Source organism: Ambystoma mexicanum, chromosome 4p (genome assembly GCF_040938575.1).
Source record: "Ambystoma mexicanum isolate Mex_15411 chromosome 4p, UKY_AmexF1_1, whole genome shotgun sequence".
Taxonomy (NCBI): domain Eukaryota; kingdom Metazoa; phylum Chordata; class Amphibia; order Caudata; family Ambystomatidae; genus Ambystoma; species Ambystoma mexicanum.
This window is the reverse complement of record NC_090927.1, coordinates 1,094,267,689-1,094,286,365: the sequence shown is the minus strand read 5'-3', so window position 1 is coordinate 1,094,286,365 and position 18,677 is coordinate 1,094,267,689. Positions and strand designations below refer to the sequence as shown.

Here is an 18,677-nt window from a genome sequence, read left to right as displayed (position 1 = left end):
CAGGTAGACGTGGTACTGGAGGGACATCGCCCCTTCAAAGAATCAGGTCGTATGGGACTGTGCAGTGCCCCAAAGTATATACTGCGCGCGAAAGTCCAGCACAGTAAATACATTCGAAGTAAAGACATGGAATCATTGATAGCAGGTTTAACTGTTACTCAACAGAATGTCAATCATTTTACCAAATTCAGAAGGCTGAAAATCTGAGGCCAGACATAGATTTCGGTGGAAACCACTGAACTCTAAGCTACCGGCGACCGCGACGCGCAACCCATGGTTTCAATCAACAACTTGGTTTTTGCCCAGGCAAATAATTTTATTGGTTTATTTAAAAAAAAATTCTTAAAGAGCAACAGTGCATATCAGAACTTGGATGTAACAACAACAAAAAAACAGTCTGTAATGGAATACATTAAAATAATTATAGAAACAGATTTTTCCACGTGATCGCTGCTGCAATGCACATAGCAAAAAAGAGATCCACGGAGAAGTTTTGGCGCGGGCTGGATGATGACACGGAGGAGGACAACGTCGTGGATGGGCACACTGGCGCTTCTTGTTCATACGGCTTGACATCCGGAGGTGAAACCAACATTCCTTGAATCTGGAGAAGAAGAAAAAATTGACATTTCTCCTATGAGATTGACAATGTCTATTCATCCAAATATTCAGAGCTTGAGTTCTTGAACAGGCCCCTGATTCACGGCCCTAACACTCTGGCACGAGCCAGGAAACGATCTGACTAAATTTAGAGTGGTGATGCATCTGCACTTCTGCATTTAGGGGAACAAGTGACATCAACAAAGAATGCTTTCTACATTACTAGCACAAGTGTTCCTCTATGGTTTCTCTCTATAAACACGTGCAGATCATCAGAGCTGAACAGAAACTCAGATGTACACCCTTCTATTTGCTTGCAGTGCAAATGTGTGTGCAATGCCATGTTCGCAAAATGATTCTGGGCATTTAGATCAGGCGAGTTGTGCAGCGCAACCGTGTTGCCCCGCTAAATGAATATGCAGGAAGCGGGGATGTCCCGGATCCTGCTTATACACTGCCCACACCGCTCCCTTTGGAGTATGGCGTGAGGACTAGTAATAACAGCAAATCTCTCACCATAGCCACCAGAGCTCAATCTCCAGATGTGCCGTCAGGAGTTCCATTGACATCACCTGTTACTGTCCCTGCTTTTATACAGCAAAAACAAATGTATGGCCTTTGTCAAGACAGCGAAACAATATCTGACACCCCTCCAGCCCCCACTAGTAGGAAAACAATGATCAACACCCATGCACATCCAAAGGGATAAGAAATTGAGGGGGAGTCCTAGCAAGCACTAAAACAATATGTGGGGTCGGGTTCAAGAAGGGTCTGATGCTGCCCAAAGATTCGCAAACAGACAGGGGATTTTTAAAATACACATTTCCTAAGTAGTTATAGAAGTGTCTATCAGTTTAATGTTCATGCTCAGCAATCAGCGAACTCGGTTTGAAAAGTTGCCTTAAATGCATTATAAGCAGTGGTCGAAACGTAGGCAAAAAGAAAAATATTCAAATAGATATACACAATCAAATCAAAATAGGTCAACGCAGGTTAATCACTAAGTTCTTGAGGAAATCAATAATTCTTTTGTATGTATTAATTTCATTAAATCCCCTTGATGACAAGAGTACAATATCATATCTGGCAAAAATGAAACAATGCATTGTCTATATTACACTTCCCTTTCAAAGTATCACAGAACACATCTGTAACGGATCAGTTGATTCTAACCGTTGCTTACGGGGACATCAACTTGGGCAGGAAAGTAGTGGCATTCACCATCTTGTCATTAAACTCTACTATGAGGACATCAGGCATCTCGCCAGTGGAGCCCCGCCCCACTTAAAGCTCTACCAAGATGATACATCCTGGTTCCTTTGCGTTTGTCTCACTATGCTGTGTTTCATGCCAAAAACCTGCAAGATGCAACTTAAAGACTAAAAGCTAGAAAGATGTTTTAAAACGTGAACAAAATTACAAAAATGTTCAGGAAGTACACATAGGCCAAGCATAGTCTTTTATAAAAATGCATGTCTAAGGTGCATAGAAAGAGCACATATGTTTGCTGTACGTTTAATGTACAAGTGTGAGTGCTATTTATCGAATACAATTCTTTTCATGTGGTGAATGAAAAGGGAGCCTATTTATTTTTTGACATTTGTAGAGATTACCTGCTTGTCAAAGTACATGCTAGAAACTGGATCCAGTGGACGCTCAATGGGGCATACTACCTTTCTTGTAACTACCCTCTGCTGTCACATGGTTTTCACCTAAAGACAGAGTGACCAGGTAGACATTTCAGTAGTCCATTTTCCGAATGGTTTCTAATGGAACAAGTTGCTGACAGATGGTTGTTCGTACATCCTCTGAATTGCTATCAAGAAAATATCTAGAGCTGATCTTCTATTTGGTTAATTCCATTATGATATAATATATGATATGATATGATATGATATTTTATTTATATCGCGCTCATACACAAGTGTTTCAGAGCGCGACCAAGCAAAGGGAGGGGAACAAGGGAGAATAAAAAACAACGGTCTTACTAGGCCCAGGGATATTAAGAACATGCAAGTGCATGGAAAGGGGGAAAAGGAGGAAAGTACAAGGAAGGGGGAGAAGTGGAAAAGTGTGGCACAAAGGAGAGAACAGAATAAATACTGGGTGCAATAAATAAATAAGTGCAATAAATAAATAAATAAATAAAGGCAGAGGCAAGTGCGTGATTTGTCAAATAGGGTATATCTGATAAGTGCAGAAGAAGAAAAAAATGGGGGACTGTATGGGTACAAATACAGATCCCAGTGCACGGGGTGGCTCGGAGGCAATGCAGGAGGGAGAGCAGGTACATGGGCCCTAGGGTGGCCAGGAGAATGGTGGCAAGAGAGGAAACAAATCAGCAGGGGAGAAGAGGGGCAAAGGCAGAAGCAAAGAAGAAGGTATTGAGGTGCTTCCGGAACCAGAGATGGTTCTCCTCAAGTCTCAAAGTGGCCGGGAGGCTGTCCCAAAGGGAGGCCGCAGCCTGAAGACATGGATCTGCTCCCAGCTCGTTTCCTTGAAAAATGACTGACCCTGAGGGAGTTAGAAGTAGAGGAGCGAACGGCTCGAGAGGGGAGGTATTTACAGAGGGATAGTTGAAGGTATTATGGACACATTATTAAAACTCATGGTATGCATGGATCCAGTAGAAACCATATCTTAGATATCACTTTTCACGGGCATGGGTCGCTCACATCTGGCATGGTGCCCTTTAGTATATGCACGCCTTTGCGATATCAGGCTTTTTACTTGAGGGTAGTGTGTTCTGGTGAATATTCAGTTGTCAAAGTGAGCGGAAATCGTCGGGAACGGTGCTCCCCTACTTTTATTTTTTACTGTTAACAGTTCCACTACTTTTTGCAACCATTTCCACCATTCTGGAACTGTTCTTTGTAAAGTTAAAGCACACTTCCCCACTTTACCACTCGATAGCAGTTACAGCTAAACTGATATCTTTTTTAACTCAATCGGCTGTCAAGGCTGCAATCCTTGAAAAATATATTGCACGTTGCTCCCTTCCTGCCCCAGAAACGATCCTAACCAAGTGTAGAAGGTATATTATGTTGGCCGAAAACCAATCCTATCATATGACCAACATCGCAAACACAGAATCGTCAGTATAACCGCAGGGCGTCCATCTTGTGTAACATCCGCCATTTGCTTTTTTCCTTTCTGTCAAAATGCTTTGCAAAACGTATTATATTCTGAAAGCTCATACACGGCATGAGGCCACAGCTTGCATGTTGAAAGATCAGCCCAGACAGGAATGCCAAACAGTACAGAAATACATTGTTTTCCTCCCTCACTGAGTCCTTGAAAGCCAGCAGAAACAGCATTTAATCAACGCCCAGGTGCCAGCCTGTCTCACTAAAGCTGTAGAAACAGGCAGTTAAAGCACGATATATACTCTTCTAGCGGTCCTCCTTACAACAGGCTGACCCCTAGTTCACGAATAGAAACTAGCAGATAACTTGCTTTGGAATGTGTCTCTCACGCGAACACAATATCTTTGCTGAACAAGTGCTTTATGTTCTGTATAACAAAGAACTATGTCTGCAACTTTTGCTAAGTATAATAGATTGAGAAAGAAACTTGTCATTATGTGTTATATTTGTCATAATTGTCAATCACCGAACCCTAGCTGAAGAAGATACATTATGAGCGGTTCTGATGTGCCTTGAAGGCTTGCTTTTTCTAAATATGTAACTGTTTGAATGATGGTCACTCTCTTGAGTCTCAGGAGGTCTGGGTGACACACGTTGCGAGACTTTAGACCCGCAGTCGGCACACTGAGCATATTTTTTGCAATAAACCATAGTACTTGGAAAATGGAACCTCGTGTCTGTCGTATCACTAGTATATGGTGATTGTGCCTTAGTTTCCATATGCGGAGGGTCTTCAGGGCCTAGCGAAAATGGCACCCGAATAGGGACCCTCGCCCTTTTGCTCCATTGTACACCTTAAGTTTGAAGAAGGTGAAAACGAATCGAGGACAAGGCCGTTGAGCAGGGATTGAAAGGTGTTCGGGGCGCCCCTGTAAAAGTGATGAGAGACTCCTTTGCAGATCTGTACACAGCCGGTCCCTGATCGACGAGCAGCGTCCAGAGAGCATCAAGGCAAGGGTCCCAAAACGAGGCAGATTGAGCCAGATACACAGTCACAACGATTCTTGGTTGCGTCTGTATACGGACGAATTGCGTCTTGAGTGACAAACTGATTGATCAGGTGAGTCGTGCCCCGATTCTTAATCACCCTGATATTGATTGAGTGTTGCTCTTGCAAGATCAAACGCCCAGGGTAAGGTAAGAGTAAAGATCAATTACGCCTGGGAAATTGTCTTCCTGTCTTGTGGGATTTTTTCACTGCTGTAGACAATCTTTGGAAACTGGCCAGGTTGCGCCACCCGTAGAGTTGCCAGCTTTTGAAATGTATGTGAAGTATGGACTAGGGGAAATAATGTTTAACACAATTTGGCATACGCAGACCAGGCATGTATCAGACTTGCAGTGGCCTAACGATGGGACTTTTAGATGGGACGTATAGAACACTTAGAATCAGTATTGCTAGGCAAGAAAGGGTGTCCAGTCATTTGGTCGACTGAAAACTGGTCGAATGACATTTGGTCGACGCAATTTGGTCGAAAACCAAATGGTCGAATTTTTTTTAATTTATATATTTATTTTTCGGGTTTTCGTTTTTTTTAAAAAAGGGGTTTTTCGAGAAAAAAGGGGTTGGTGGGGGGCCCCCCCAAAAAAATTAAAAAAAGGGGTGAAAATAAAAAAATAAAAAAATTCGACCATTTGGTTTTCGACCAAATTGGTTCTACCATTTGTCTGGTCGACCAATTTTTTTCGACCAAATGTCTGGTAACCGCAAGAAAGCACGCCCAGCGGCATTCGATGTCGTGAGAGACTGGAGAAAGAAAGCTAATCTCTGTTTGAGAGGTAGGGAGAAACATGCACGTAGACACAAATCAAACACAGAGAAAGCGCTAGAACTTGATGAGCTTAAAGTGACAGAGGATCTAAGAAGAATGGACAGGGCCTTCCAATTAGGTGTACAAAAAATATATCCACAAGATTTGCATACATCAGATGAGCTAATAAACAAAATTCTGAATGAATGAAGAAATGAACTTCCTCAAAGTAGTATTGACCCTATTGCACCTCTACCCATTGCTGCTCTACCTCAGTTGCCACTCCCCACTCCTGTTGTTCCATCTGCGCCATCTCCCCCTGTGCACGTGACACCATTTCCTCCATTACCGAGAGAGCGTGAGTTAGCAGCCGCTGCAGGAGGCAGTTCTGCGGAGGTGGGGCCTGCGCTGAAAGGAAGCACTAGATTAACTTGTAGTACGGTTAGCAAAGAGAGAAAAGAGCAGCTGAAAGAATGGGCAGAAACGTACATTGAAGGCAATGATGAGGGATCCGTGCAGAGTTCCATGTATGACTATAAGAGGCTTGGCAAACAACAGGTACTGTTAGAATGCATGGGGGAGTATCTTGTGGAGGAATGGAAAAAATTGACTGGTACATTAGCACAGCAGGAGTTACGGAATCTAAATGTTTTTTTCTCGTATGCAGGATAGTGCGTCAGAAATACAAGAACATGTAGGCCGGCTATTTGTGTTTAAAAATGAGCTTGATCAATTGAGTGTAGAGATGAAAAGAGGGAAATAACAGGTAGTGCTATATGTCGAGCAGCGATTTTTGCTGCCGTTAAAACCTGTTAGTGAAGAGATGAAAATATGTACGCGAGAGGCGCTTAGATGGATTACAGATGTGACCATTAACCCAATAGAAGTGCATGACACATTTAGTCAGTATAGGGTAGAGATGCAGAGGAAGGTATTGCAGGTAATGGTTGGGTATTTGCAAGATGAGTGTTTGAAAAAAAAAATATGTTGCCCCCCTGATTTAATGACAATATACAAAAGAGCATTTTTGCCTGAAACTGGAAAGGCTGCCTTCTCTCTCGATTTAGCTTTATTGCTTAGTAAGCGAACAGATGAGGAAACGCCTAGTTTACAATTGCCTATGGGAGAAGTGCCCCCTACATTTGTCCCGAAAGTAGAGATTGTTGCCACTGGGGGAAATCCAGCGCAGCTAATAGAAGCCCATTATACTGCACAGTTCGTGCAAGTCCCTTTTTCTAGACAGGAGGTAAATAATATTAAACAGACAATCCCTGATTTTAGGAAAAATCTGGCAGGATTTTATAAGGAAATTGAGTCTGTTTTGAATTTGTCTGTTTTTACAATGAGCGACATTGATCTATTATTTCCCGTGATTCTTCCTGTAGACATATGGAAACAGATTAGGAATATAGATGACATTGATATTCTAGGTGATACATGGCAACATTTTATTAGAATTGATGCAGACAGAAAAGCTGTTGAGAAACCGCCGCCGGTCATGTTGGTCTTACCAGCGCAAATAGTACAGAAATTGAACATTTTAAAACCTGAGAAAAGAATTGTTTGGGACAAATTAACGGCTTGCGTACAGGGGAAAGATGAAGTTGTGACAGATTATTTTAATCAATTTGAAGAAGTATTTGCAGATTTCAGTGGCCAAGATTTGAGTACTGAACCTGGGAAGAGGTTGTTTGTTGATAAGTATGTATGAGGGTTGTTACCGAAAATTCAAAATGTAATAATGACATCTGAAAGTGCATAGCAAGCAAAATCACAGAGTGAAGTGTTACACATGGCCCAATATTATGAGAATAGAGTAAATGCAGAGAAGGAGAAAGAAATAAGGGACAAAGGGTATTTGAAAACAAGGGTATTGATGCAGCAAGTAGCAAACAATAACAGAGGTGGCCGGAACGCACAAACCAGATCTAATTTTTCCAACATGCACGATGGTCCAATTGGACTTAATCAATGTGCCTACTGTAGACAAGAAGGCCATTGGCGAGCACAGTGCCCGCAGATACAGAATTGGAATGGGAATTTTCCAAGAAGATAGAATAGAGGTCGCCCGGGAACACAAGGGGGGTCATTATGACCCGGGCGGTAAGGGATTACCGGTACCGGTAAGGGCACCGGTACCGGTAATCCCTAACCGCCCTACTATGAGGTCCCTTTGCGGGTCCTCCCTTAACGTCTGGTTTTATCAGGCGTTAAGGACAGGACCCGCAAAGGGACTTTGGAGGTAATAACGGTACTGCAACTTGCGGTACCGTTATTACTGCCTTCCCCATTCCATTGAGCCCTATGGGGGCTCTAATGGGAGTGGGGAAGGGCCCTGGTGAATGGGGAATTACCGCCCCTGCCAACCTTGGAATGGGGCGGTAATACCTCCATTCACCAGGGCGGAGTCGCTATGGGTTTGGAGGCAGCCATGGCGCTAATAGCGCCATGGTTACCTCCAAACTCGTAATGACCCCCAAGGTCAGAATAGAAACCCAAGAGCGCCATAAAGTCAGAATAACCAGGGGAATCACAACCAGAATCAGAACCAAAACCAGCAGCAGCATAATAGTACGGGAGATGGAAATGTTTTCGATAATCAGGCCAATGCATACTACTCTGATGATGTATTGTTTTACTAGGGCAGCCCAAGACAGGGGTCGGAACCAGTATCTATTCCCATAGACCAGAAAGGGCCCTACGTAGAAATGAAGGTTGGGAATAGGGAGCACACTTTTCTAGTGGACACAGGTGCACAGAAATGTTCAATTGACCATCACCTGGTTCCAGATATACCACTGTCAGGGCAAAATAATGTCTCAGTAGGGTTTGCAGGTACACCAGTAATTAGACCAGTGTCACAGTCAGTACCTATAACACTAGGTCCATTCACTGAGTCGTGCCCATTTCTTTTGACACAACATTGCGGCAAAAATGTATTGGGTTTAAATTTGTTGAAGAAATTGAGTGCGGTTATTCATTGTTCTCCTGACGGAGTGTGTTTGACAATATCACCACAAAAAGCCCCAGTATCACAATTCTTATCTAAACCATTACCGACTGAATTGAGTAAAGTACCAACTTGTATATGGGCAATGAATTATAACGATGTTAGCTGTTTAAAGGTAGAGCCAGTAAAAATTGTTTTGAAAGAAGGAATTACATTACCACGCATTCCACAATATAAGATTCCGGTGGAAGGGGAGAAAGCATTGAAATGCATTGTTTCTGATTTGATTAAAAGAAACGTAATTGAAGAGATTTCAGGTAGCCCTTGCAATAGTCCAATTCTTCCAGTGTATAATCAAGGAGGTAATGATATACCGTACCATTTCATAATTGATCTGCGCGGATTGAATAAAGTAGTTGATCCCCAATTTCCCTTGGTCCCAGATGTGACTACCATTTTAACTATGATTCCAGCATCCACATCATATTTTAGTGTTGTAGATTTGAAGAATGCGTTTTTCAGCATTCCGGTACATCCAGATAGCAGATATTTATTTGCTTTTTACTCTAGAAGGACGTTCATTTACATTCACATGAATTCCACAAGGTTACACTGTGAGCCCGAGTATTTATAATAGAGCATTAAAAGAACAACTAGACATGCTAGAGTTACCACCAGGTTGTGTATTATTACAGTACATTGATGACTTACTAATTGCTGCAGACATAGAAGACATTTGCAAAGAGAGTACAGTTACATTGTTGACACATTTAGCAGCACATGGGCACAAAGCTTCATTGAAAACATTTCAGTATTGTTGAAAGGAAGTGGCCTATTTGGGCTACCTCCTTTCGAAGGAGGGAAGGAGACTGACACCAGAAAGGATAGAAAGCATCTCTGGTATGCCTATTCCAAAAACGCAGAAGGAAGTCAGAGCTATAATAGGCATGGCTTCATATTGTGGGCAGTGGATCGCGAACTTCGCCATGATTGTGAAACCAATGGTGGCATTGGCAAAGAAGGATGTTGCTCTGTCTTTGCCATGGAGCATGGAATGTCAAGAAGCATTTGATCTCCTCAAAGCTGGCTGCATTGTGCTCAGCTCCAGTTTTGGGCACACCAAATTATGGGAAACATTTTAAGTTATTTATGCATGAAAACAATGGTTGTGCTTGGGCTGTCTTGACCCAGGTACAAGGAGGGAGAAATAGGCCATGCGGTTATTTTTCTTCCCCACTGGATCCTGTTGCATGTGTTTTGCCCCGCTGTTTGCGAGCTGTTGCTGTCGCTGCCACGTCAGTAAAACAAACCAAGGGGATGGTCTTGGGTCACGCTTTAACCATAATGGTGCCTCACGCAGTAGACGTTCTATTAAATAGAACGCAGACGCAACACCTTACATCAGCCAGGCTGACGAGATATGAAATAGTTCTATTTGCACTGCATATACAAAATATGAGGTGTTGCGCTTTGAATCCGGCTGAGTTAATGCCCCCTCCCAATGAAAGAACGGGTGAGAAAGAATTCCCACATGATTGTTTAATGGTTACTGAGCAAGAAACGAAAGGAAGAATTGATCTAACAGATACCCCACAGAAAGAGCCAGATGGAGAACTGTTTTGTGACGGTTCCTGTTTCAAATTACCAGATGGTACATCAACTGCTGCATATGCCATCACAACACTAAAGAGTATTGTAGAGAGCAAAAGAATCCCATACAAATCAGCACTGGCTGCAGAGATAATAGCGTTAACCAGAGCATGTGAAATTTCTGAAAACCTAAATGTAAACATATATACTGACAGTCAGTACGCATTTGGGGTGGTACACAATTTTGGTCAACTAAGGGCTGAGAGGGGTTTTCTGACATCACATGGAACCAACATTCAACAGGGCACTTTGATAGTAAGATTGTTGTCTGCTCTTGCACTTCCTAAACGATTAGCAATAATGAAATGCGAATCGCATAAAAAAGTAACATGTAACGTTGGGAAAGGGAACGCATTTGCAGACAAAATCGCGAAACAAACTGCCACTGATTTACATACGAAAATGTGTATTGAGAGGTCAAAAGAGGAGCCCTGCATGATAGAAAATGGAATTGCCACAGTTAAAAAGATGCAAACAGAAGCAACTGCAGACTAAATAAGAGCTTGGACTGAGGGTACAGCAGAGTTAGACATAGAGGGTTGCTGTGTGGACAAAACGAGTAAAGAATTGATGTTGCCCAATGCCTATGTAACAGCGATGGTCACTATGGCCCACAGCCCCACACACATATGTGCTAAGAAAATGATACAGCATCTAGAGACAGTATGGAAGATACCACACATTAGAAAAACTGCCGACAGACTATTCCAAAACTGCATGACCTGTTTGCAACATAACATTGGAAAAGGAACAACGACTCCAGTAGGTAGTTTTGGCCCCCCCTGTATGCCATTTGAAGTGATCCATTTTGATTTCATAGAAATGGAAAGGTGTCAGAATTACAAGTACGTCCTTGTAGTGGTCTGTGCATTTAGCAAATGGGGGAGGCCTATCCACTTAAAGATTGCACATCAATGAGCACAGCAAAGGTGATGTTAAAAGAGTACTTTTCCCGTTTTGACCTGCCACGTGTCATATGGTCAGATAACGGCCCGCATTTTATTGCAGCCATGATACTTCAAATTTGTGCAGGCCTCCAGATTGATAAGAGATTCCACTCGGCCAGACACCCGATGAGTACCAGTCTTGTGGAACGCCAGAACGGTATTTTAAAGAATAAACTTAGCAAAATATGCTCAGGGAGTCAGCTGAAGTGGCCTGATGCACTGCCATTAGCTTTATTATGCATGACAACGTCTCTGCAGGCAAGGACCGGACTCACCCCATACAAGATCGTTATGGGGAGACCCGCGAATGTTTGGAGCGCCCAGCAACCTAAGCGTCTAAGTGAGATTGAATACCCTTTCCTCAGCACTTATTGTAAACTGTTAACTCAGAACTTGCGTTTGATTCGTCAGCAGGTGCAGGAGGCTCTTCCTGTCAGATATACCAGCCCGGGGCATTGTCTGCAGCCAGAGGATTGGGTGCTGACATAACTTTTTGAGCAAAAGTCCTCACTTGCACCGAGGTGGAAGGGCCTTTACCAGGTCCTCCTGGCAATACAGACTGCAGTCCGAGTGGATGGTCGCAAGGCATGGGCCCATCCTACCCACACGAAAAGAATTCCATTCCCTTTGAAAGAATTGCCTGATCCAAACGGCAAAAGAGAAACAGCTGCTCTCGATCACAAAGACACCATCGCCAGTTCTCTGCCAGAAGTGCTTCCTAAGCCTGAGAAAGGGCCTGGGGAAATTGCAACAAGGATCAAAAGGCCAAAGGTGCCTGCTGCTGCATCATCACTCATTGCATCACAGGCTGACACTAAGCCTGCCTCTGGAAATAAAAAGGCATTATTCATTGATCACACAGTACCTTGAGCAATAAGGTACAACCAGCATTCTCAAAATCGGAAGTGATCTGACCTACGTGTTTGTTTTGCCTCTGTTCCCAACACGGAGGAATTGGGAATCGGAGGCCTACGGAAGTGGAGCGTATGAGCTGTATCAATCTGCATCAAATTGAAAGCTCTGAAACGCGGCTTCCCGGTGCTACCTTTGGAAAGTGAATGGCCAATGCGAGCCCGTACGGACAAGCGGGGAGGCATATGGTACCAACACAACTGATGCTTGCTCTGACATTTTGGAGCACTGTGCAGAATTACATAAGCTTGCTACTCATTTATCAAGCAGGCTGACGAGAACTGGCCTGAACGCGTTGCTGCTCTTTGAACGCTTTGCTGTTTAACGTGTGCCTGAAATTTGGAAACTTTGCATCCTTTAAGCTCGTTCTTGCCTGCTACCAATGCTCCTGCCACAAGCAGTCTGGTACATGCGCTCTCTTATACTCTCCCCTCATTAGAAGTAAGACACAGAAAAGGGTATGTTAATAACACATTGCTTTTGATTATGAATATGACTCACACTATCCTGAATAGGATAAATTGTTACGTCTGCTCCCATTTACCCCAGCATGGCGGAAAAAGGAATGGGTTTGTACCTACAGCCATTACCGCTTAATACTGCTTAATACGGCATGTTATGCATCATTGAGTGCACTATTTTAAGGAGAATGGAATAAGAGTGATACGGGTCAATTGGATGGATCAAATATAGATGAGTTCGAAAGAGTGGTAATGGAACCAGTGGGTTGTTCCATATTTAACAGGGCAAGAATAATAAAACCAATGGTAAAACCAGTATATAGACTCTTTGTGCCTTATAAATCATCTGTAATCACTTTCCACATGAATCCAGTAGGGAATAAGGATGTTGTACCCCCCTCCTATACTATCAATTACAGTCCACGTACTGTCCCATTTTGCTTACGAAAAAGTGGTTCCTACTCAGTAGGAACATTCACTAGATGCATGAATATAGCAGTACTTGAGAAAGAAGAAGAACCAATATGTGCAGGTGATGCCGTTTATGTGGAGAACAGGCTTATCCCTGGTTACCTGAAATTGGGGAGGGACGTGTTACTTAGGCATCCTTTTTCCTGGTGTATTCCTTTCTAAAACTTCTGGCATATCCAAATTATCCAGATCTAGGCCACGGCGGGATGATACAGGATTAATTGCTGAGGACATAACAAAATCATTTATACCATTCTGGGGACAAGCAATACATTAATGGAATATAAAAAAACTGTCCAGGGTGTTAGAAAAAACAATAAATGGAACGACCAATATATTATATAACATGACATTAGAAGAGAAGGCAGTTAGATTAATGACACTTCAGAATAGAATGGCTCTTGATATCATTTTGGCCGATCATGGAGGTGTGTGCAAAATCGTGGGGTCTGCGTGCTGTGTATTTGTAAGTGACTCCTCCTCTACGATTTTTGATGCAATCAAGAAATTGCACATCCTGAGTTCTGACATTTTAGCCCCGACAGGTGGTTGGAATCTGAATATAAGCACATGGTTTTGGGAACTGCTGCATTCATGGAGATGGAAACTGATTGCAATTTTAGTAACATTACTTGGAATTCTCATGTTCTGCTGTTGTTGCATACGCTGTCTGCCAATCTTTTGCTCTGAAATTACAAATGAATGTGTACACGCGATGACAGAAAAATGAACTCCCATGTTGAAAAAGGGTGTAAATCACGAAATGAAAACAATGAAGGAATTATTAATATTGAAGATGACGATTACAGTAGCATGCATAGTTCAGAATTAGATACATGGTCAGATGAAGATGAGATGTATGGATGATGCTCTTGGCTTACGGCCAAAAGGAGGGTTTGTAAGTCCAGAAACGACCCCAACCAAGTATAGAAGGTGTATTATGATGGCCAAAAACCAATCGCATCATATGACCAAACTCGCAAACACAGACTCGTCAGTATAACCACAGGGCATCCATCTTGTGTAACATCCGCCATTTGCTTTTTTCCTTTCTGTCAAAATGCTTGCAAAATGTATTATATTCTGAAAGCTCATACATGGTACGAGGCCACAGCTTGCATGTTGAAAGATCAGCCCAGACAGGAATGCCAAACAGTACAGAAATACATTGTTTTCCTCCCTCACTGAGTCCTTGAAAGCAAGCAGAAACGGCATTTAATCAGCAGCCCAGGTGCCGGCCTGTCTCACTAAATCTGTAGAAACAGGCTGTTAAAGCACGATTAATACTCTTCTAGCGGTCCTCCTTCGCAGATCTTCCTTAGAACAGGCTGACCCCTAGTTCACAAATAGAAACTAGTAGATACGTGCTTTGGAATGTGTCGCTCTCGCGAACACGATATCCTTGCTGAACAAGTGCTTTATGTTCTGTATAACAAAGAACTATGTCTGCAACTTTTGCTAAGTATAATAGATTGAGTAAGGAACTTGTCATAATGTGTCATATTTGTCATAATTGTCAATCACCAAGCCCTAGCTGAAGAAGATACATTTTGGGCGGTTCTGATGTGCCTTCAAGGCTTGCTTTAGCTAAATATGTAACTGTTTGAATGATGTTCGCTCTCTTGCGTCTCACAAGGTCTGGGTGACACACGTTGCAAGACGTTAGACCCGCAGTCGGCCGACTGAGCATATTTTTTGCAATAAACCATAGTACTTGGAAAATCGGACTTTGTGTCTGTCGTACCACTAGTATATGGTGATTGTGCCTTAGTTTCCATATGCGGAGGTTCTTCAGGGCCTAGCAACTAGAGGGTCACAATTCCACTGCTTTTTGGGTTCACTTCCACCAATGGGAATATCACACATGACCATTGATCTGTTCACTGTTTTAACAGTGACTTTTGTCCATCCATGTCCACTGATCCACCTTCCTACTCCCTCTCCATGAATCTGCAAACAGTGCCATTTAGGCTCCACTCTTTCCCTGGCTAATCACAGCCCTCCTTCCCTCACTCCTCCGTACCGTAACTTTTTCTCTCACCATCCCTCATCCTCACACCCCCTCAGTCCTCATAGATCATCTTTTCTTGTATATTTTAATGGTTGGTTTCCAAAAACACATACATCAACAATTCAACAAATAGGTACAGTTTTACTCAAGGCCTAAGACTAGATATTGCACCACAAACACATCAATATTTATCCCCGGCACTCAGTTCGAATCTGCACAGTGGCCGGGTTCATAGAAGATCCATTTAGTTTTTCATGATTAAATACAAATATTGACTTCATATTAGCATTTTGCAACAGAAACAATTTAATGGGCCCGTAATTTTGGTAGGTCTACAAGCAGGTGATAGTGAGTTGTTGTATCCAAAGTCATAATCAAAACACATGCAACATCTTTTAAACACATTTTGACTGTAGGGGCTGGTCCACTCATCCAGGTCTGAGCTACACACCTTTTTACCAGCACCATCACCAGATCCCAGTATCTGCATACACCAGCGGGTATCTCAACCCTCCAACCAAGTAACTCAAGACGCAGAGAGGCTGCCACTTCGACCCCGATTCTATTGGAGGCTACTTGGAAAACGTCATTCCAGAACCTAGCGACTGATGTAGACTACCACCCAATGTGAAGAAACCCAGCATCCGAAGCTTGTGGAGCTGTCTGGTGGTGTGCCTAATGCATGAATCTCAAATGCACCAACCGTAGTCTGTAATCAATCGACACCATTTTGGTCAGTCCTCCTATCTACTTTTATTGCTGCTCTGTGAGCTGGGCAGCAAGCTCCTTCTCCCATCTTCCTCGAACTATCTGAAATAGGTCCATATGTTCTCTCCCAACGCTAAGATATAGCAGCTACACTAGCTTCACCTCTCCGAGAGATCCTATCGGTCAAGGAGGGAAACTCGTCGGGTGCACGCGGAAAGAGGGGAAACTCTCCGTCAATAGATTGCTCAGACGATAATACATTGATATATGAAATGCAGCGCTCCCTCCCCATTCCCTAATCCTAGCCTCTGGAGATTATACGAGGTCAATCTGCTGAGAAAAAATCCAGCTTCACCCGCTCTGTATAGGAAGGGGAGTGTCTGCTGGAATCTGTTGGCGAGAACCTTGGCAAAAGTGTCATTGGCCACGTGATATTGTTCGATATGATGAGCATTGATCTGGTTATGTACAGGGTTTTAATCAAAACTGTTGTTAAGGCACCCCTCATGGAGGATGGGAGAGACCACTTTTCCATAGATTCAGTGTACTTTGACAACAGATAGGGAATAAATAGTCTTATCTGTATTGGTAACTTCCTCCTGAGACAGGTTTGCAGTGCAGCATCCTTGAATCATATTAAATCATGGTTTTATACAGCATCAAAACAATCTGCCAAAAGGCATCAGCCCCAGGGCGCTTAAGAGTCTGCAGCAGGGATTTTTTGAGGTAGCATTGATGGGTACAACGTCCGTTCATCGTAGCATGAAATTTCGATGGTTTTTTTTCTGCGGAAATTTCAACGAAAAAACTCATCTAAATTTTTAGGGGGGGTTTAAAAAGTATTTATATGAGGTGTGGGTGTTCGGGAATAGATACAAAATTAAATGGGATGAGTTTTTTTCCTTATCATTTCCGCAGAAAACCCCCCACAAAATGTCATCCCACGATGAAATGACATGGAACCCAATGATGATATTTAGGCCCAAACAAGATGTTTTGCAATGCTTTAGGTGGGACATGAAACCAAAGCTGTGGCTCATGAAAATGGGTGTGCTGGACATGGCCTAAAGGAGGGGCAGGTGGGCTAGGCAAGGGCCACCTGCCCCAAACAAACAATACATCATGAGGCCCTGCAAACGTGCATTCTGGATCACGCAGCACTGACTCGGCTGGTCTTGTCTGCACACTTTACTCTGCTGCTGGTAAATACATCCCTTTCTCCGTCAGGATATAAGAAATTCAATCAGTTGATAAATCAACTTAAGTCTGTAAATATAGGACTCATGCCGCGTGTCCTTAATAGCTGTTCTTAAATGCTCATTTTGAGTTTCAGCTGCTCTGATGTCTGCCTGTTATAATGTGTAGCTATTACCCGCCTGCAAGGAAGGGCTAATAGTATGCACATGTTCCTTAGGGTGGCAGGATCATAGATTTGCCCCTGTCAGGGCCCATAGGGACCCATCCTATCCTGGAGCAGGCAGCCGATCATGGTGTACGACGTCCTTTCATGGTGGGATGTTTTTTCGCTGTTCTTTTTACCACAAATTTTTTGCCAAAAAAACTCATCACATTTTTTGGGGGGAGTTAGAAAAATAAATAAATCGGGTGTGGGTGTTCGGAAATATATAAAAAATGAAAGGTGGATGAGGTGGTTGGGGGAACCCTCCAAAAATAAAAAATAAATACATTTGATGAGTTTTTTCATAAAAAAATCTGCAGTAAAAAACCCAGTGAAAAAACATCCCAAGATGAAATGACGTGGAACCCGATCAGGGTACAGTCAGGGCTAGTCATACCCTCAAGGTAATTTACAAAGCCCGCTCAGATCAGTGGAGGTTGGATTCTAGCCCGAGTCGTGTAAGCACCCTATGTCTTCACTGGTAGGAAACCCCTAATGATGGAGCTGGGAGGATGACAGAGGATACAACAGCCCCCGGCCCCCAACCTCCGGATGGTAGCATGTGTCTATGCGGAAAGACATTGAGAAGTTGATCAGTACTCTGTGGATTATGCAAATGTAGTTTGTTATCAATTACAGAAGGCGGGTACAGAGGTAAGTTTGTTTGGAAGCGGATACACAGTAAGTAGCAGTCTAAAGGCGGAACTGGTGCGAGAACCCCTCAATAAAAAAGGGGACGATATTGAGCTCAATTTCCTAATTCAATATATGACATTTCAAAATGTTGTAGGAAAGACACAGGTTGTCCAAGATTGCAGAGTTGCTTTTGATTAGATGCAGACTTCATGCGAGTAGTAGACCAAGCAATAAATACCCATTTGGTATTCACAACACAAATTGACAGCTATTTATGTGTAGTATTTGTGTTTAGGCCCATGGGGTCTACCCCCGCTAGCGAAAAAGAGGATGCGGTTTATGGTTAATGTGGAGTAGGAGGCTACACGGCGGACATGCATTTTCCACATACCATGATGCCTGCAATGTAGCACTCCATTGCGGATGTGGAGCACGTACCACAAGCAGCAATTCCGCCCACTTTAAATCCTCCACATTACCACGAAAAACAGCATTTGGCAGTGCAGTGAAAGTAGTGGTAATTCCGTTACCTCCACGTTTTACCACACCGCCAAGCTTGTGAGGAGGCTCAATGTGCTTTGCACCCCTGGTACTTCTGTTCTTTCGGGTTTTTCATGTGTTACTTTGAAGAAGAGATTTGGATCTCACTGGCTTTCCTCCTAACCCTCATGTCTCGCCTCTCAGCTGGTTATCTAACAGCTTAATGGACTCACCCATTTCCTCAAATAATGAGACTCCTTCTGATACAATGATCTCCCTTTTAACTTTCCAAGGTTTCACTGAGCACATGGCCATGGGACTGCACATCAAATAAAAAACACAAATTAATATTTAAAATCAGTTCTACCGATGCTTATTGGTGCAGACACTAGAATATCACCAGCAACCAACCCTGCGGTACTAACTAAACAGAATGTATGTCCTGCACACACCTGCAGAGACAGTGTCACACTCACTGTGGTCTCCCACATAGAGTACAGGGCATACATTCTGTTCTCACAAAGTTGGACTGTCCAAGCTGCGTTATCTTTCAGT

At 43.0% G+C, this 18,677-nt stretch overlaps 1 protein-coding gene across 1 annotated transcript in view; it reads right to left on the bottom strand.

Moving 5' to 3' along the window:
• Positions 1 to 295: 295 nt before the first annotated feature.
• The window catches only part of MOXD1 (monooxygenase DBH like 1), a 713,108-nt gene continuing 694,726 nt past the window's right edge, over positions 296 to 18,677 (bottom strand). The window contains exon 12 of the mRNA XM_069606682.1: positions 296 to 604. Coding sequence (XP_069462783.1) covers positions 422 to 604 — 183 coding nt within the window. The 3' untranslated portion in view covers positions 296 to 421. The remainder of the gene's footprint in view (positions 605 to 18,677) is intronic.